This window comes from Phyllostomus hastatus, unplaced genomic scaffold (assembly GCF_019186645.2).
Source record: "Phyllostomus hastatus isolate PE091 unplaced genomic scaffold, TTU_PhHast_1.1 phas_scaffold_78, whole genome shotgun sequence".
NCBI lineage: Eukaryota > Metazoa > Chordata > Mammalia > Chiroptera > Phyllostomidae > Phyllostomus > Phyllostomus hastatus.
The window spans coordinates 112,428,114-112,443,832 of NW_025334041.1; the positions used below are offsets into that span (position 1 = coordinate 112,428,114).

A 15,719-nucleotide genomic window follows, 5' to 3' on the forward strand; every position below is an offset into this window, starting at 1 on the left:
AGGACAAAAAACATACGGGATGGAAATTACAACTCCTTAAGAGTTTATCATTTTCTCTTAAGGCATGTTTTTTATGGTTGCTGTTTAACACCATTGACAGAGCATGATTGGTTTTCTCGTTTTTCTACATTACTGAAGTCTTTTCATGTATTTTCGTACTTTTATACTTATTGACAAATGGATATGCAATACTATTTACATTTATTTTAATGTGTATTTATTTATCTGATTACTAATGAACTTGAGTACCTTTCAAATGTTTACTGGTTATTCTACTATAGAATATAGGGGTTTTTCCACTATAGATTGCCCGTTTACAAGTTTTGTCCATTGTTTTGTTTGTATATTAGTTATTGATTTGCAGAAGTTGTTGATAATTCTAATTCTTTGTCAGTTATATGTGATAAAAACTCCTCTCAGTTGCTGGCTTACCATTTTTTAAACAGCTTTATTGAGGTTTAACTTGTATATGTTGCAATTCAACCACTGAATTTATTCACAAAGTTACACACCTGTCATTACAATCTAATGTTAGAACATTTTCCTCACCCAGAAAAAAAAAACTCCATACCCACTGGTGGCCATTTCCCATTTACTTTTCCCTCCTAGCCCCTGGCAGGCACTAATCATATTTCTATCTTTATGGGTTTGTCTGTTCTAGACATTTCATGTAAATGGAATCGCATAATATGTAGTCTTTTGTGACTGGTTTCTTTCACTTAGCATAATGTTTTCAGGGTTTAGCTACATTGTAACATTTTTTATTGATTAATAATATCCCTCTACATGAAAGTACTACATTTTATTTACCTATTCACCATTCAGTGAACATTTGAGTTGTATCCAGTTTGAATTCATTATGAATAATGCTGCTATGAACATTTGAGCATAATTTCTCAGGACATATGCTTTCATTTCACTTGGGTAGATACCTAGTAGTGGAATTGTTGAGTCAGATAATAAACTCTGTGTTTAACATTTGGAGGATTACCGAACTGCTTTCCAAAGCAGCTGTACTATTTCACACTCCCAGCAGCAGTGTGTAAGGATTCTAATTTCTCTTCATCCTTGCCACCTCTTGTTACTGTGTTATTTTGATTATTGCTCTCCTAGTGAGCATGAAGTGATATCTCATTGTGGGTTTGATTTGCATTTCCCCAATGGTTAATGGTTACTGCACAACTTTTCATGTACTTATTGGTCATTTTTACATCTGCTTTGGCAAAATATCACAACAGATATTTACCTAGGTTATTTATCTTTTTATTAGTGAATTGTAAGAATTCTTTAAATAGTCTGGATACAAATTCTTTATTTGATAATGTGATTTGCAAATACTTTCATTCTGCAAGCTGTCTTTTTACTTTCTTGAGGTATCATTTGCAGAACACAGTTTTTAATTTTGATGAAGTTCAGTTTACTTGTTTTTTCCTTTTGTCACTTGTATTTTTGGTGCCATAGATATCTAAGAAGGTTTTGCCTAACCCGTGGCCACAAAGATTTGCCCCTTTATTTTCTTCTAAGAGTTGTATAGGTTTAGCTGTTATATTTAGGTCTGTGATCTGCTTTAAGTTCATTTTTGTATTTTGTTAAGGAAGGGGTCCAATTTCACTTTTTTACATGTAGCTTTCCAGGTGTCCTGGTACCATTTATTGAAAAGACTGTTTATTCTTTTTATACTGAATTGCCTTAGACCCTTGTAGAAAGTCAGTTGGTCACAAGTATAATAGTAGTGGGTAAATCTTTTACTTTGCTTCTAGTGTCTTGTTTCATACAGAAATTTAAAATTCTAATATAACCAAATAAATTGCTTTTATTGCCTTATGGTTTGTATACTTTTTTATCTTTCTTAAGAAATATTTCTTTATCCTAAATCATAAAGATATTTCCTATCTTTTCATTTAAGAGTTTTAAAACTTTTTTCATATTTAATATAATGTCTTCATTTAGATGTATTAGTATCTCATTAGTATAATACTCTGAAGTTCATTTAAAACTTTGCCAGAACCTTCCAGTCTGGGAACAGATACAGACATGCCAATGGATATTGACAGTAGTGACATGAACAGTGATGGTAGCAGGGGCTTGGATGACACAGAAGAACCATCTCCCCCAGAAGATAAAATGTTCTTCCTGGATCCATCAGATCTTGATGTGGAAAGAGATGAAGAAGCTGTTAAAACAATCAGGTAATACACGTTTAGGTATTGTAAGCCATTGTACTTCCAAATGCAAAGTTGGTCCAGGAGCTTCATGAATGAGGAAGAAGCTATATCTCTTTAAGTGAAACCAAAAATGTAATTTAAAATCTAATTAAATTGTGGCTAATTCTTTTACATGTACCATGGTATTTCAAATAAATTATCACTCTTGCCATCTACTCAAGGGGGAAAGGTATGGTAATTCTGTTTTGTTTTTTTTTTTAAGAGAAAAATGCTTTATTTAAATACAGTTTAGATGTGCTGTCTAGCTGTGGAACAGCTCCCATAAGGTGCCAGAATTGAACCACCAGAAAAAGGCACCAGCTTCACACAGCCTTTACACCGGCAGATTACCTGATGTTAGAAACACGGTGGGAACATGCCTGAGAATGTTACACAGAGAAGATGGTGACGAGTTTGGGGGCAAGTTTTCATATGCACAGTTAATGTGCCTTTTAGCACTTTGTAAAAACAGTATTTGATTATAAACTTTTAAATATCCTGTATGGTAACAGAAATTCAGTATTTTGTATATACAGCCCTGTAGGATGTACTACTTCATAGTAGAATATTAACATTTTGGCAGATTTTGTTTTTCATTGTCAACAAAGATGTATTTAAGAGAAATGGGTCATTTGTCAATCTCACATGGCAGAGTTACCATTTATTCAGTTTGACTTATCCTTAAATGACAGGTCTTTCTATCGTATCATCATTAACTAAAACTCGTTTACCCAGTTTGGAGACTATTGAGAAAACTTAGCTTCCTGAGCATGAATACCTCATAAATTTTTTTCATTTTTTTTTTTAAGATTTTATTTATTTATTTATTTTAGAGAGAGAGGGAGGAAAGGAGAAAGAGAAATATCAATGTGTGGTTGCCTCTTGTGCACCCCGTGCTGGGGAACAGCCCACAACCCAGGCATGCGCCCTGACCAGGAACCAAACCGATGACCCTCTGGTTCCCAACCCATGCTCAGTCCACTGAGCTACACCAGCCAGGGCTGAATACTTCATAAATTTAAGAGAAAGCATTTAACTATTTCAGACTGAAATTCAAAAAGTATTTTTTTCCATACATACTCCCCAGATTGCTCTTTTCTCCAGCTATACTGTTACTGACTTGTGTTTTCAGTGTAACCCATTGTGACTCATTACACTATTTTCTAAATATCTGTAAATAATTCTCTTTTCAATATTTTCTACCAAAAGTACTTTTAGCTATCAACATAAACAACAGAATTTGACTTTGGCACCATGAGAATTTGAGTATAGATATACTTGCTTTTGCCTGGTTGTGAATTTACTAATTTATCATGCTGCCTGGGACAGGAAGCTTTCTCAACAGCAGTCCCCAGTGGGACTCTCTCCCAGGCTCCAGATCTTCTAACTGGGGAAGATTCTTTCTGTCCTGTTCATTGTTTCCTTATGCCCCGTGGCCTCCAGAAATGCTTACAGCAAAAAATGAGGACTTACAGTGTTGTCCTAATCTTCTATAGATCAACTGTGTATCAGCATAACAATAAATTTATTTCCTGAAGCCATTGTTTGTCTTCCTAAGATATTTTGAAAAACTTTAGCTCATTATCTTTAAAAAGGCTTGATTAACTTATAGTATGTGTATGATTTTTTAAAATTGTAATTATTAATACTTATCATAAATATTAAATATTTTTTAGTCCTTCCACAAGCAATAATATTCCACTGATGAGGGTCGTACAGTCCATCAAGCACACAAAGAGGAAGAGCAGCACTATGGTGAAGGAAGGATGGATGGTCCATTACACCAGCAGGGACACCTTGGTCAGTAATCACAGACATTTAAATATGGTAGTGAAACTTTGTTATGTTCTGTATCATGCATTCTTAAATCAAAATGAGAATCAGATATATATATTTGTAAAGATTTTTAAAAGGCAGGATATTTAATGTATTGTGAACTGGTATGGCAGTAGAGTCAGAAAGGGTCCAAGGATAGACCCTTTGCATAACCTTTTGCAACACCAAATGTGTAACCTATGAAAGAAATCATTGATAAGCTGTACTTTATTAAAGTTAAAAAATTCTGCTCTACTAAAGACACTGCCAAGAGAATGGAAAGGCAAGCTACAAACTGGAAGAAAATATTTGCAAGAGACATTTGATAAAAGACTTCTCCAAAATATGCAAAAAACTCTTGAAACTCAAATGTAAGGAAAGAACACAATTTAAAAAATGGGCCCAGTCCTAGCCAAGTGGCTCAGTTGGTTGGAGTGTATCACCCCATACACCAAAAGGTTGCAGATTTGATTCCCAGTCAGGACACATAGCTGGGTTGTGGGTTCGATCCACAGTTGGGGCACATGTGGGAGACAGCTGACCGATGTTTCTCTGTCACATCAGTGACTCTCTTTCTCAAATCAAACATATCCTTGGGTGAAGATAAAAAATCTTTTTATTGTATTTTATTTATTTTAGAGATGGGAAGGAAGGGAGAAAGAGAGGGAGAGAAACATCAGTGTGTAGTTGCCTCGTGTGCACCCCCTACCAGGGCCTGGCCCACAACCCATGCATGTGCCCTAGACTGCGAATCGAACATTTGACCATTTGATTCACAGGCTGGCACTCAGTCCACTGAGCCACACCAGCTAGGACAGATAAGAATTTTTTTTTAAAAATCGGCACAGAACCTTGACATATACCTCACCAACAAAGGTGCACGGATGACAGATAAGCACATGAAAAGATGCTCCACATTATATATCATCAGGGAAATTCAAATTAAAACAAGCTACCAGTATATACCTATTAAAATGGTTGAAATCCAGAACACCGACAACACTAAATGCTGGTGAGGATATAGAGCAACAGGCACTTTTCATTCATTGCTGATAAGAATGCAAAATGGTACAGCCACTTCAGAAGACAGTTTGGCAGTTTCTTATAAAACTAAAGGTGTTTTTATCATATGATCTAGAAATTATACTCTTTGCTGTCTACCATAAGAAGATGAAAATTTATATCCATATGAAAACATGCATACGCATGTTTATATTATCTTTATTCATAATTGCAAAGCTTGGAAGCAATGAAGTAATCTTGAGTAGGTGAGTAATAAGTGAACTGTGGTACATTGAGACAGTGAAATGTTATTCAGCACTAAAAAGCAGTGAGCTATCAAGCCATGAAAAGACATGGAGGAATCCTGAATACATATTATTACGTGAGAAACTAATAAACAGAGTCCACAGACAAGAAAATATAAATGACTCAACATAGCACGATCTTAAGATACAATTTAACATTTCACTAAATACCAGTGAAATTATCTGTATATCAAACATCAAATAGTTTAATAACATACAGCATTCGTGAAGGTGTGAGTACACAGGCACTCTCATGTTGCTTGTTAACCCTTAAATTGGGTGAAATCTTATGTAGGGTAATTTAATACTCTCAGGCAAAATTACATGTAAATATATCCTCTGACCCAGCAAGCCAGCCTTTAGAAATTTAGCCAATAGGTAAATTCCATATCTGTGTGTGTGATACATATATATTTGTGTGTTCATGTATAAAGTTCTCTGAAAGGATTCCCAAAACTTAGCAATATTGCTGTCTATACATAAGGATAGGAATGGTGATGGGCGTATACTTTTCACTATGTACCTTCTATATTTTCAGAATTTTAAACCTAATGAATTTTAAACCTATTAAAAAGTACATGTAATGTACTTTTAGAATGAATAGAAATGGAGAGGTACTTGGGAGGAATCATTATTTGAACTTCAGTTTTATTTTATAGAGAAAGAGGCATTATTGGAGACTTGACAGCAAATGTCTAACATTGTTTCAAAACGAATCTGGATCAAAGTATTACAAGGTAAAGATTTCACCTTTTTAAAGATATGTGCATTAAAATAGTGTGTTTTCCAAATATATCTGAGTAATATTCATTAATTGTTATATTGGAATATACCCGTTAGGACTCTGCCTGATAGTCTTTAGGAGTCACTGTGCAGTTCCTTGTTGTTGAAGTACCTGACCCCTGCCAGTCCATCTCATTCCCCACCGTAGTTCTGCTGCCAAAGGCTGTTCTGTGTGTGTGTGTTCCTTGTTTTTGGTTTGCCTGTCAGGTTGCTGCTGCTTTGCTTTTGGTACAGTGATTTAGATTAAACTGTTTAGAAACTCACACAATCATTGTGTGTCCAGAACAGGCCAACATGGTATTGTTTTTACCTTCCATTTTACCTTAAATCCCAATTCCCAGATGCTGCTTTTGGCTGTCCATCTACTTTGTACAGTATTCTTTGCTTGGCTTGCTCCACATTTTGCCATGTCACTGACTGACACCAAAATGATTATAATTCTATCGATAAGGAAGAGACTAGAAACAAATGACTTAAAGTTAGTTGGGGTTTATTTGATATAACCTTTTTTTGCCTTAGGAAGTGGACTAACCATAAATGATTGTTACAGTTATGTACAGAATCAGACATTCTCATTTGCTGCTATTATGTCTGCTTTGCTCTCCTTTTGGAGAGGTACAATGTGGGGCAAAAGTAGGTTTACAATTGTGAGTGTGCAGAACAGGGTTTATTCTTGTTACTGTTTATTAATTATTGTTGTATTTTCCATACAAACAACTGTAAACCTACATTTGCCCACTTTGTATCTCGCAGGCAGCAGCCAGTATAAAAGTACTGGTTGAGTTGATTTAATGACAATTGGGAAGTGACGTGTATTGTCTACAGCAGCCATTGGCTTCTTAAGTCCTCTCCTTCCTTACATTCTAATGACCTGTGATAGGGAATTACTGACAGTTCAGATACTTCATGCTCTGCCTCTGGCCTTGCTGCACATGCAGACTATTCGAGGAGGATATTCTCACAGGGCTTGACTGTATGTTCCATGGGCCACATACGTGTTTGTATTAATAGCATGTATTAGAAATGCATGTTTTTGGTTAAGTATATTGAAAATAAAAACAAAGTTTTATATTTTCCAATGCTTCATTTTTACTTCAGGAAATTCCACTTTCAGAAATTCTCCGCATATCCTCGCCACAAGATCTCACAAACATTTCACAAGGCAGCAACCCGCACTGTTTTGAAATCATCACTGATACTATGGTATACTTTGTTGGTGAGAACATTGGAGATAGCTCTCACAATCCTGTTCTTGCTGCCACTGGAGTTGGACTTGACGTAGCACAGAGCTGGGAAAAAGCAATTCGCCAGGCTCTCATGCCTGTTACCCCTCAAGCCAGTGTCTGCACTTCTCCAGGGCAAGGGAAAGATCACAGTAAGCAATATGCTTGTTGATGGCTTTTTTCCCCTTCGGTTCTTAAGCATTTTGTGGTGTGGTCATATTTTCTGTATGTATTTTTAATGCTCATTTTAAGCTTTGGTGTTAACAAAGCTTAAAGTTAATTCCTTTATACAGTTAGGTTGGTTATAGAGTATACATGAAGTCCCCTAGAGCCAGGCTCCAGGGTCTGTCTCCCTACATTTAAATCCTGGCGTGGCCAGCTTACTGTGTGATCTTAGACAAGTACTGTGCCATTCTGAAACATTACCTTCTTTACAGGGTGGTCAGTACTAAATGAAGGAAGACATGTAAGATATATATAACAGTGTTTAGCGTCCATCCATGAATTATTGTTGGATTAACTACTAGTATTAGTATTTTGCTTCAGTAACAGGCTATAAAGTCTTACGGTTTGTTCACATCATGCTCATGAAATCTGTGAAGTCAGAAATGCTCTGTTTCTTTTAATCGAATTAAAACATTCGGAAATATTTTAAAATTATGGAAACATATATCCTTGGCACCAACAAAATTTGATCAAGGTTCAATTGAACACTAAGTCAGAAAGCCATAGTATAATGGCACTTTTCCTCCACTGGCATGTTATTTACGGGGAAACATAACTCATTTATTAAACAAATATATATCTAAATTGAAACAGACATCAGCCAGTTTCTAAGTATAATTTATTTCAGTTCAGCTATATTTTGTGCAGCTATTCTTGGCATTATGCTAAGTCCTGAGCTAGAATACAAAAGAAAACAAATTTTAAAGGCCATTTAAGGAGAAAAGACATATATGCACAAGTGTTAGATGGTAGCATGAAGCAGTAGAGTGCCAAAATAAGTAATGCATTACTCAAACTGCATAGGAAGCATAAACAGAGATTTCCTGGTAGAAGAACCTGATTTGGGCCTTGAGCTTGGATCGCAGGTAGGTGAGGACAGGCAGGGCTAAATGGCAGAGGCGGGTGGGGTCGTGTTTCCTAGTTGAGGAGAGAGTGTGATCAAAGGGAGAGATGTAATGAGCAGGAACACGTTTTTGTGTCTGATGTCATTAGAGGATGAACTGATGGATGTTCACAGTGCTTCTCAAGTTTGGAGGGATTGTAGACAGAACTGTAGTATATTTTAATTAAAATCATAGACCTTCTCCCCTATATAATACAGGCACATACACACAAATTATGTATATGATTGGATTTAGGGACCTCCTCCCTAGGGTTAAGGGTTTCTAAAACCAGAACTGGAGAAGGGTTAAGAGTGAAGATTCTGGAGAATGAAACCCCAGGTCTGCCCCTTAGTAGCTATGTGATCTTGGCCTCTGCATTTAAATCTCTCCTACATATGGTGTCAGATGGGTGAGAGATTTATTGGGATGATCACTTAGTAACAAGTATAATATCTAATCACTGAAACCAATATAATATTGTATATCAAGTGTAATTGAAAAATAAATATAATTTAAAGTAGAAAAAAACTGGATTGAGCTAGATAGTACAGGCCTTTGAAACTAAATATTGATTTAAAGTAGGAAACTGTGACTACTGAAAAGCAGAGTTTTAAACACATTAATTTTGTTGATGCTGTGCCTTGTTTCATTAATCAATATTTGAAATATTTTTAAATTGACTAAAAATTGAGTTTTTACAGTCATATTCCTTATTTTTTTAGCTATATTTCACTTAACATTTCCTTGTTAATGGCGTTTTATATTTTGAATTATAAGGGAAATTTTGTATCTTGTTTCTTTGGTTGTCTCCAAGAGTCTGGGTGTTTGATATCTAGTCTCTTGCTTACTTTCCATGTTCCCCCATTCTCTTTTTCCTGATACTTTCTTTACTTCCCAAGTGATACAAACCTTTAAACTTTGTAGAAATATATAAAACAAGAAAGCGCTCCCTATACACATAAAACGTCCCCCCATTCCCAATTGCATATCTCCCTCAGAAAATAATTAATAGTCTGGTGTATATTTATTGGTTTGGGGGAGGACAGGGGAAGGCACCTATACTACCTATACTATATTATATTTTTATAAAAAATGTAGTTATACTCTGTGTTCTTTCTGCAACTTTCTGTTATCCACTATTTCATATGTATCATACATTTCAATGTCAGTATATTGATTTATCTAATTTTGAGATTTTTTATTAAAATAATATATATGCTTCTTATGTTTTAAAAATTACAAACTGTATAGAAGTATATAAAGACTGAAATCTTTGTTCCTCAACTCTGGCTCTCTCACTCACTGGAAGTCACCTTGTTTTTGTTCGTTTTTAATTCAAAGCTACCACCCTGCAACTTACCTTTATCACTTAATGATAGGTCATGGATACCTTTTAAATGTTTAGATAGTATTCCTTCATATAGATGTGCCATATATAATTGAACCAGTTCCCTCTTCCTGAATTAGTGTTGCATGTGTGAATTTTTTTTAACAAATGTAATTACATTATTTTAACTGAATGTTAGCCAGTGTTTTAAATTTCATATACTCTGGGTATTCACATATCAGTAAATATTAATATTGTTAAGTCATATACTAACAATCTTGTTCTTACCTCATACGTCATTCTTATATTTTACAGAAGATTTGTCTACCAGTATCTCTGTATCTAATTGTCAGATCCAGGAGAATGTGGTAAGTAAAAATCACCCTTCCGTGGTATCCTCAAGTTTCACATCCATGGATTCAACCAAGCAAAAATACTGTTTTGGCTCTGCAGTTGACTGAATCCGCAGTTGCAGAGGGCCAACAGTAGTTAAGTTTTGGGGGAGTCAGAAGTATTGTGTTGATTTTCAACTGCATGGGGGTTGTCATCCCTTACCCTCACATCATTCAAGGGTTAGCTGTACTGATTATTGTGTGGCAGACACTGGACATCTTGACACTTTATATACTCAGAAATCTAGTGAGATAGATGTTATTATACCCACTTTCCCAAGAAGAAATTGAGGCTAGGAGACTAAATTATTTGAGCGACTACCATGAGACAGGAGCTGGCTGGGAATTAAACAAGATAGAGAGTCCTGAACTTCATGGAGAATGCAGTACATACCCAAACAGAAGAGTGGCCTTAACTGAAGAGCTGTCGGTGGCATTGGAGAGTGTGTCCCCCTCAAAATTTCTGACAACCACTATTGTTTAAGAAAACAAAAAAGGAAGGAAGGTAGGAAAGGGGAGGGAGGTCGAAAGAAGGGATGAAATTGTGAAGTGGATTGGAATTCCAGATTTTTCTCATACATACTCTTTTTATTAGTCTTTCCAAATTAGCCTAATGTTAATAATATGAACCTTTTGAGTTTTCTTTTTAAACATAGCAAATCTCTTTAATGGTAAAATAGGTAAAACTTTGTTCTTAACTTTTTTATGTTAATTTACTTTTTAATTCACTACTTAATAAGTCTTAAGATTTTTTTAGTCAAAGCATTTTTTTCCAACTGTCTTCTTTTTTTTTTTTTAAGATTTTATTTATTTATTTTTACCAAGGAGAAGGGATGAAGAAAGAGAGGGAAAGAAACATCAATGTGTAGTTGCCTCTCATGCTCTCCCTACTGGGGGACCTGGCCCTCAACCCAGGAGACTGGGAATCAAAGCAGCGACAGTTTGGTTCGCGTGCGGGCACTCAGCCACTGAGCCACCCAGCCAGGGCTCCCAAAGGTCTTCCTCCAGAGTTCATTATACTTGCACATTGAGAGTGATAGTATGAAAATGAGGCTTACTTTTCTAGAACATAGAAAGCCTGTTCATAAAGTATTGTTATGAAAATTAGTTGCCTATGTCATAAAAATGAGAATGTACTTAAGCATTTGAATGAAAAGAGTTAGAGGTGTTGACAGTGCTTTGTATAGGTAAATTATATTTACTGCTTCCTCTTTTCTAAATAATAGGACATCAGTACTGTTTACCAGATCTTTGCAGATGAGGTGCTTGGTTCAGGCCAGTTTGGTATCGTTTACGGAGGTGAGTAGTCATTTGTATATTGTATACACTGTAGGAAAATTGTGAAATTTTACATCTGCCAGATGTTACATCTTATGACATTAACTTACAGAATTAGAAAATTAGTTTCATAGGAGCCTTGCTTTATTCCTGTAGCTCATACATAAAGATATTTGTGTGGGAAAAATAAGTAGTTTGAGGTTTATGTTGGGCTGTTAGGCTTGTTTATTGAAGTATATGCCCTACTGATTTTCCACACAAACAGTGCCATTTCTCTACTGTTTGCTGTGTGACTTAGGATATTGGCAAAGTCGTTTAACCTCACTGTGCCTCGTTATCTTTACCAGTTTAATGGAGTTGATAAAGCTGATCTGCATAGCTCACAGGGTTGTTGGTATTAAATTTAATGTATATAAGGGTATGTACATGAAGCTATGATCCACATTACAAAAGAAATGTAATGTTAAACTCCTGTCATCCCTTGCTGAGAAATTACAGTAATCTCCTAGTTGGCCTTACTGCCTCCAGGCTTGCTCTTAGATGTGGTTAAATCACTCTGGGGTGATTCAGTGAACCTAGAATAAAATTAATCCATTGGTACAGTGTTTCCATCTTGATAGTCTCTGAATACCAGGTCAGGGAAGTTACTCATTTACTTAATAAAGTAGGTTATTTTTCACCAAAAAGTTGATTCAAGTTTCCTACCATTTCAAATAATGAAAAACCTTTTATAAGGCACAAATTCTGTAGAGGGAGAACATAATTTATTTCTCAAAATTAAAAGTGAGTGAAGGAGAAAGAGAAAAATGAGCCCAAGAAAAGAAACTTAAGAGTAAATCCATCCCTGGTTGATATGGCTCTGTGGATTGAGTGCTGGCCTGCAAACTCAAGGGTTGCCAGTTCATTTCCGAGTCAGGACACATGCCTGGTTGTGGGCCAGGCCCCCAGTGGAGTGGGGAGGGTGCAGAAGAGGCAACCACACATTGATGTTTCTCTCCTTGTCTTCCTTCCCCCTCTCTAAAAATTAAATAAAATTTTTTTAAAGTAAATTTATATAAATTTGTGTCTGTGAACAACTTTCTGATAAGCTTGTGTGTATAAGTTGTCAATTTGCTTTTTCTTTTTTGTCTATACTTTTTTTTTTAACTAGGAAAACATAGAAAGACTGGAAGGGATGTGGCTATTAAAGTAATTGATAAGATGCGATTTCCTACAAAACAGGAAAGTCAACTCCGTAATGAAGTGGCTATTTTACAGGTAAAAAAAAAAGTTGTATTGGTTTTAATTTTTGATTTATGAATTTTAAATCAAAGACTGTTTAGTACTGGTAAGGTTCATTTTTTTGTTTGTTTTGTTTTGGTCTCATGTTATGACCTTTTGGCTCTGAGAGGGTGGACATCTGAATTAACTCCTTTAGTCTTTTTTAAAAAGGAAAAATTAGATTACAGTAAGGTAGGAGTTAGGTGGACTGCCATTATTTTGTGTTATGGTAGTAATTTATTGAGAACTCATTTTTATAAGTAAAATCTTCTTTAAAAAATAAAATATCAATCTTAATTCAGGTGCTTAAAATAATTGACACATTTATCATTTTTTGGTGAGGTCACTTTTGTACCCACCCAATTCTCACAGATGACATGCTTGATTATTATAGCAATTACTATAAAAATAAAGACTGCTTAAAAATTGTTTACCTCTTAAAAGTAGTATTTGTTATTAAGTCAGAAGTCTAAAGATTTAATTTAATAGTTTAATTCATTGAGGTATATTTTAAAATATATATTGGCAATGATTTAAATCCCATAAAATAAATTACTCTGTATTATTTTTTTCTTTTTTTTTGCAACATGGGGGTTTCATTTAATAATGAAAATGATGGATATTAACTTTCTGTTCTTACACTGTTACATTCTGATAGGTTCCTTATAGGCATGATAGGTCAGTGGTTTCATTACTAACTTAACAATTGGCCAGTGTCCTATGGTTAAACTGTTGTACACCTTCATTTTGGGGGTAGTACTTTATATGCTAAATGGAAAATATTAGAACCACTGCAGTTCATTAACAAAAATTATATTATTACAGAGAAAGCCTATCTGTGGCAATAATAATTTCTTTCGTTTTTTGACATACAAAGCTGCTTTTTAAAAATTTTAATTTAATCTTTATTATACTTTTTTCCCATTACCATTTAGTCCTCTTATATCCCCCTCCCCCAGCAGTCACCACTCTGTTGTCCACATTCATGCATCCTTTTTCCTTTTTGCTCAGTCCCTCCACCCCTCACCTCCCCACCCCTCCCAATAGCTGTCATCTGCTCTCCAACTATAAGTTATTTTCATTTAACATTTTTATGTTTTTTGGGCGTCATCTAGAAGACTAAAATGTAGCTTTTATCTTTTTAATTTTTCTGATAAATGTGTATCTTAAATGTTTATCTTTTTAATATCTAATATGCAAGTTTCTATTAACTCATTGAGTAGCTTTGCGTAGTATGTAAGAAATCTTGGTGATGTGACAGTTAATGCTGTCTGACACGGACACCAGCCAGCAGTGTCTGCGGCTTTATGGATGAGATATGAGATAAATTCACACGGACTACCAAGTCCTGTAGAGGAAAAGGGATGGCATGGCCACTGCCTCAAGGGGAGAGCGCCCCACGCCCTTGCCTAGGCAGGCTTTTTATTGGGTTTCAGTTTGCACAGGAATACAGGTAAAGTTCATTAATCATTGCCAGGCAATAAGGATCAAACAATAGATAACATACAAAGAACTCTGAGGGCTTATTCTGAGTCAGGGTCTGTTAGCTGAAGGGCTACAAAACTTTGGGAAACAAACTCATTTCTTGTTCGGACCCTTATCATTTAATTGAGAGCATGCTTAGCAAAGCAGGTTTCACAGAATTTTATGTCTTCTTTCTCAGGCTTGATCACCCGGGGAACCCGCCCTTTCTAGCACAGGGCTGCACCGCCCTCTGTCATTGTTTCAGGATTAAGTCAGGCAGAGGAGGCAAGATAGCCAAGAAATTAGGAGACTTCTCACAGACAGAATGAGGACTCAGGTTTTGTCAAAGCTGAGGGGCAAAAGGGGGTAATGGACCCTTGGGGCCTCCACGTGATCGTGCCTGTCTTAGGTCGTTCCCCCCTTGGGGAATCTTACCCATCATTGGCTAACCAGTCAAGCATTGGGGGCCAGTTATGGATGAAGTAAAATGAGCAGAAGTGGCACCCCTGCAAGGGAAATAAGCTTTGTCTCCTTAGTGGCTTATTGTCCAAAGGTCGCTCATTCAGCCTTAGCCATGAGGGGGGTTACAGCTTTTGAAACGAGGAAGGGCGGCTCCCAACAGCTGTGAGTGCCCTCATCTGCTTGTGGGTGAAGTTGAAGAAGACACACAGCTCACTGAACTTGTGCTTCCTTGAAGAAGGTAAGAAAGTTATAAATACATAATTAACTTTATATTTATTATATTATTGGTCACTAGCAGTAACATTTCCCTCACTTCTTTTTCAGAGGAGTGACAATCAAAGATTGGTCTGCAAGCTCCCTCGCTCACTGCAAGGCTGCCTGTTGCAAGGAAAGCCAGCATAGAATATTATTAGCATTCTCACTCTGTAGTAGGGAGTGGATACATTGTTAAGAGATCTTTTTTCATACCTAATTTTGGAATCTTTCTCATTGTCTAATATGCAAAAAATAAATATTAAGGATATACTCCTAAAGCGTGATTTCTTGATGTCACTTTGATCACAAGCACAGAACCTCTTTTCACCTGTGTTATCAATTCTGGGCCACAGTAACTGAATAATGCACATGTAAAAACTGTTATTATATCCTTCTGGTTATTTTCCTTGAAATTGCCCAACTGGGACTAGAATTAAGTGAATATAACATGTCTTCAAGTATAATGCTGCTTGGAATACCACGATGTTTTAGGCTGATTAGTAAATTGGAACGTTACCTTGTTTTAAGTTGATCAGTAAACAATATTTTGTGCTTCTGCATTTTTCTAAACATTTTTTAAAAAGAACCACCATAATTTAGACATTGAGTTAAAAATGACTAAGACACAGTCTCTGCCCCCCAGGGAGCTAATGAGACTACAGAGTAAGATACATACACACATAATGTGGTGTCGTGGGTTAAGCATTGCTGAGCATGTAGAGTATAGTGGAAACAGTTGCAGTAGTCCTAAAAAGAAGTAATGTGAGAGCTAAAATGAAGGCACTTCCAGGGGGAATTGAGAGATGATGGTAGATTTTAAAAACATTTTAGAGATGGAGT

The 15,719-nt window shown here is 35.9% G+C and overlaps 1 protein-coding gene across 2 annotated transcripts in view; it reads left to right on the forward strand.

Annotated features, from left to right (window-relative positions):
- Positions 1-15,719, forward strand: part of PRKD3 (protein kinase D3) — a 66,790-nt gene that overhangs the window by 37,544 nt on the left and 13,527 nt on the right. For both annotated transcript variants that reach the window (XM_045827059.1, XM_045827058.1), the window contains exons 8-14: positions 2,006-2,189; positions 3,881-4,004; positions 5,986-6,063; positions 7,208-7,484; positions 10,084-10,136; positions 11,387-11,459; positions 12,589-12,695. In XM_045827059.1, the coding sequence (XP_045683015.1) occupies positions 2,006-2,189; positions 3,881-4,004; positions 5,986-6,063; positions 7,208-7,484; positions 10,084-10,136; positions 11,387-11,459; positions 12,589-12,695 (896 nt within the window). The remainder of the gene's footprint in view (positions 1-2,005; positions 2,190-3,880; positions 4,005-5,985; positions 6,064-7,207; positions 7,485-10,083; positions 10,137-11,386; positions 11,460-12,588; positions 12,696-15,719) is intronic.